The 5,557-nt window shown below is 38.0% G+C and overlaps 1 protein-coding gene across 1 annotated transcript in view; it reads right to left on the bottom strand.

Annotated features, from left to right (window-relative positions):
- The window catches only part of ALDH18A1 (aldehyde dehydrogenase 18 family member A1), a 43,600-nt gene extending 38,277 nt beyond the window's left edge, over nt 1-5,323 (bottom strand). The window contains exon 1 of the mRNA XM_007940013.2: nt 5,236-5,323. Within this exon, the coding sequence (XP_007938204.1) occupies nt 5,236-5,323 (88 nt within the window). The remainder of the gene's footprint in view (nt 1-5,235) is intronic.
- Between the last annotated feature and the right edge of the window lie 234 nt (nt 5,324-5,557).

Here is a 5,557-nt window from a genome sequence, read left to right as displayed (position 1 = left end):
TGAGGAAGAAACAGCACTGGAACTCCCTGACAAGGAATTCAAAAGAATTATATTTAGGTCCCTTCAATGAACCGAGAGACAGATCAAGGAAAACACTGACAAAATTGAGGAAAACACAGAGAAAACCCTACACCAATTTCAAAAGACAGTACAAGAACAAAATGACAAAATAAATATGAGAAATGATAAAAAATCTATAGACAAAAATCCAGAAGACTAATATTAAATTTTCAGAAATAGATAACACATTGAATGGGCAAAGGAGCAAAAGTGAATCAATGGAAGACAGAATTAGTGAGAGTGAAGACAAATACCACACTACTTCTTTGGAAAGGGATCAGTCAGAAAAAAGATTGAAACAAAATGAAGAAAGCCTAAGGTTCATGTGGGATACCATCAAAAGAAATAGCCTACGTGCAATTGGGATTCCAGAACAGGAAGAGACAAATAAAACCACAGAAAAAAACTGTCGAAGATTTGTTGGAAGAGAATTTTCCTGGTATGATGAAAGATGAGAATATATCCATTCAAGAAGTCCAACAAACCCCAAACAGTATAGACCCCAAAAGAAAATCACCAAGACATATCATCATCAAACTCACCAAAACCAAAGACAAAGAAAGAATCCTGAAAGCAGCACAGGAAAAACAAAAAGTTACTTACAACACGCAACCAATAAGACTAAGCTCAGATTTCTCGGCAGAAACCATGCAGGCAAGAAGATAATGGGATGGTATATATAAAACTGTGAAAGAGAAAAATTTCCAATCAAGAATTATATACTCAGCAAAACTGTTTCTCAAATAGGATGGTGAAATTAGGACATTTCTTGATAAGCAGAAATTAAGAGAATTTGTTAAAACCAGACCAACCTAACAAGAAATGCTAAAGGGAGTTCTTTGGACAGAGAACCAACAACAGCAAACAACAACCGACCATTAACACACATGAGAACATAACTCAGAAACCAACCTAGTTACAGAAGTATCCAAAGTAAATAAGCCTACAAGATTGTAAACAGGGAAGTGTGCCCAAGACCATGTGTAGGGCTGGCAGACAACGTTTCTACAAGTATATTTGTATATTCTGTAAGAATTTCCAGGTTTATAGTAGAGCTGACAAGGACAAGGTTGGAATCCCTGAGACTATGGCTCCTAGCTGCCCTTCAGGTCTGGAATTGAACCCACTCCTGTGGCTTCCAGCCAAACAACAAAAGACAGGCATATGAGCTGAACATTTACATTAGGTAGATATACTAGTTGGAGAGATCAATCATGGGAAAATAGAAGGGCTGTGTATGCACAGGCAGACAGCTCGGGGAGCAGAGGTGCATGGAGGGAAGGACACAGAGAAGAGGTAATTATGGGGAGGAAGAGGGAAGGGAGCTGTTGCATTGTGGGAAATTGCAGTCAGTGTCATGGGACAAAGTGTATGTGAGCTGCTGTATGGAAGGTGAATTTGCTCTGTAAACTTCCACCCAAATCACAATAAAAATTAAATAATGATAATAATAATAATAATAATAATAAAAGATTGTAAACAGGGAATCTGAGACATCAATTGACAAATGGGGTCAACTACAAACCAAAAGGGAAAAACCTGTGTAGTTACAGAACTTCTAAATGGTAGGGAAGTCAAGACAACTGTAAGATAGAACGGAGTGTTCCAAACTTGGGAAGAAAATTATAAATCACAGGGTAACCTCCAAGAAAAATGATAAACCTTCGCATCAAAATAAAACAGAGGACCAGCACAAATATTTAGCAAATACTAAAATAATAGCAATGAAAGCAGTGATAACATGACTCATAAATAAAATGAGCTGTGCTGACACAGAAAATTATATGGAAAAAAATCAGGAATGCCACGAAAAAGCACCTAACAAAATGACAGCAACAAATTCACACTTGTCAATAATTACATATCTGACAAGGGACTTATCTTTAAAATTTATAGAAAACCCCAATACCTCAACAGCAAAAAGATTAGCAATCCAACTCAAAAAGGGCAGAAGACATGAATAGACACTTTACCAAGGAGGATATTCAGGTGGCCAGCAAATACATGAAAAAATAAATGCTCCTGATCATGAGCCATGAGAGAGATGCAAATCAAAACAACAATGAGATACCATCTCACCCCAGCACTAATGGCAAAGTTCAACAAGACAGAAAATAACCAACGCTGCAAGGATGCAGAGAGATTGGAACTCTCATACACTGCTGGTAGAACTGTAAAATGATACAACCACTGTGGAAAGCATGGCGATTCCTTTAAAAGCTGGCATTAGAAATACCATTTGACCCAGCAATCCCATTAGTAGGTATATATTCTAAAGAAGTGAGAGCAGGACAAGAACAGTTAGATACATGCACATCCATGTTCATCACAGCACTATTCACAATAGCAAAAAGATGCAAACAACCTAGGTGTCCATCAACAGGAGAATGGATAACCAAACTTTGGTACATACACACAATGGAATACTGTGCCACACTAAAGAATAGTGCAGAATCTGCAAAATACCACATAACACGGATGAACTTGGAGGACATTATGCTGAGTGAAAGACAGCAATCACAGAAAGGCAACTATAATTTAGTTCATTGCTGGAAAAAGCCAAGGAAAGGTTTATATATGGAAGGAAACTTTCTTTGTTAGTTACCAAGGATGGGAGGGGAGGGGAAGGAACATTGCAAAAAAAAAAAAAAGGCATTGACCCACGTCACTTTAGTTTTGTGTATTTCACTGTACACAAATTATATTTCAATAAAAGGTTTTATTTATTTATTTTTTTAAATAGTGGAAAATCTTCAGGATTTAGGGCTTTACAAAGAATTTTTAGATGTGCCACTAAAAGCACAGTCCATAAAAGGAAAACTGATAAATTGGACCTAATTAAATTAAAACTTTGCTCTGTTAAAAGGATGAAACAATAAGCTACAGACTGGGAGAAAGTATCTGCAAACCACATATCTGATAAAGGACTAATATTTAAAAGATATAAAACTAAAAACCAAATCAAATTCAGTGCCATTGAGCTGATCCTGACTCATAGTGACCCCTACTGGGTTTCCAAGGTTGTAAATCTTTACAGAAGCAGACTGCCTCATCTTTCTTCTGCAGTGCGGCTGGCAGGTTCGAACCACTGAATTTTCGGTTAGCAGTCAAATGCCTTAACAACTACACCATCAGAACGCCTTGGTAGATACAAATAACCCTCAAAATCCAATAGTAAAGAACAAACAATCCAAATAGAAATGAGCAAAAGATGTGAACAGACATTTCACCGAAAAATATACATAGATGGTAAGTAAGTATTTGAAAAATGTTCAAAATTATTAGACATTCACCAAAATGAACTCATTGCCTTCGAGTCAATTCTGACTCATAGTGACACCCTTTGGGTTTTCAAGGCAGTAAATCTTTATGGAAGTAGATTGTCCAGCCTTCCTTCCGTGGAGTGGCTGGTGGGTTTGAACCCCCAATCTTCTGGTTAGCAGTCAAATGCCTTAGGCACTATACCACCAGTATGAGGTAGCACCACACACTAATCAAAATGGCTAAAATAAAAAAAGTAACAATGCCAATGCTGGTGAAATGAAGAGACCCTGGCTCACTCATATATTGCTGGAGGGAATGTAAAATGGTATAGTCACTCTGCAAAAGCAGTTTAGCAATTTCTTATAAAACTCAACTTGTAATCAGGAGAAAAAAACAAACCCACTGCTGTTGAGTTGATTCTGACTCATAGCAACCTCACAGAATAGAGTAGAACTGCCTCCATAGGGTTTCCAAGGCTGTAAATCTTTACAGAGGAGCTCTGGTAGCATAGTGCCTAAGGCATTTGATTGGTAACCAGAAGGCTGGTGGTTCAAACCCATCAGCCACTCCTCGGAAGACTGGGCAATCTACTTCTGTAGTGATACCGCCTCGGAGACCCAAGAAGGGGTTGCTGAGTTGGGTTCAACTCGACAGCAGTGTTTTTTTTTTTTTTTTTAAATCTTTATGGAAGCAGACTGCCACATATTTCTCCACGGAGAAAGATGCCTGATGGGTCTGAACAACAAACCTCTCGGTTTGCAGCTGAGTGCTTTAACCACTATGCAACCAGGGCTCTTTTTGAAATTACCACACAACTCAGCAATTGTACTCCTGAACATTTATCCCAGAGATAAAAAACAACTTTCATGTAAAATCCTATACACAATGTTCATGTTGTAGTTATGTGCCATCGAGTTGGACCCAACTCATAGCGACCCCTCCTTGGGTTTCTGAGGTGGTATCACTACAGACGGAAGTAGATTGCCCAACCTCATAGCACCCTTAATAATAAAAGCCAAAAAATGGAAATAATCCAGATGTCCTTCAATGGGTGAATGGTAACATTAACTGTGGCATATCTATAACATGGAATTCTACTCTGTAATAAACAGGAATAAACTACTGACACACATAACTTAGATGAATCTCTAGAGAATTATCCTAAATTATATATACAGTTACATACGGTATGACTACATTTATACAACATTCTTGAAATGACAAAATAAAAATGGAGAACCAATTGTTGTTGTTGTTGTTATGTGCCGTTGAGTCAGACCTGACCTATAGGGACCCCTCCTTGGGTTTTCAGGGCAGTATCACTACGGAAGTAGATTGCCCCATCTTCCTTCCGGGGAGCGGCTGGTGGGTTTGAACCGCCAGCCTTCTGGTTAGCAGTTAAGTGCCTTAGCCACTATGCTACCAGAGCTCCCAATTAGGGTTGCCAAAAGTTAGGATGGTGTTGAGTGTGGCTGTAACAGGGCAATATGAAAGATCCTGGCAGTGATGAAAATGTTTTGTATCTTGACTGTATCGTTGTCAATATCTTGGTAGTTATATTGTAATAGAATTTTGCAAGATGTTACCACTTGGGAAAGGAGATAGAAGGGGTAAGGGATCCCCTGTATTATTTCTTACAATAATAGTGAATCTATAATTACCTAGAAATAAAAAACTTAAGTATAAAAAAAAAGTAATGAAAAAAATAGCCTGTAAAATAATTAGGGGAGTGAATATAGGTAACACTTTATTGACAGATACAAATACTTGGAAGAGTTCACTAATAGGCTGCCTCTGCTAACCGACTGTTGCTAATTCTACCAAAGCACATTTTTTCTTCCCTTAAGATCTTGTTTGAATTACACTTGGGTTACCAAACTTCCCCCACATTTAGTTTCCTATTATACATACGAAATCTGGAGACAGCTGTGGATTGGACCCAAGGCAGGAGACGCTGGTTGAAGGAGTGGAACCCAGAGCGGTAAACTTGACTCAACATGCTGAGATGTGATCACTGATCAAAGTATCTGCAGAATAAATTTTAAAGAGCCCACCAAGAATAATAAATACATAATATTTTTCCCTTAATTTTTGCACTCTGAGTAAAAACTTGACCTTCCTGCTTCAAATGCCTGTTTTTGACCTCTTCTATATTAGAGAAAAAAAGAGAAAGAACAAATTGTGTTGTTCACATGGGGATGCTATGTGTCAAAATCAACTCAATGGTACCTAA

The sequence above is a fragment of the Orycteropus afer genome, unplaced genomic scaffold (genome assembly GCF_000298275.1).
Source record: "Orycteropus afer afer isolate SDZICR_OR568_19922 unplaced genomic scaffold, OryAfe1.0 scaffold00064, whole genome shotgun sequence".
Lineage (NCBI taxonomy): Eukaryota > Metazoa > Chordata > Mammalia > Tubulidentata > Orycteropodidae > Orycteropus > Orycteropus afer.
The sequence above is the reverse complement of the archived record's forward strand: the minus strand, read 5'-3'. Positions and strand labels throughout refer to the sequence as shown.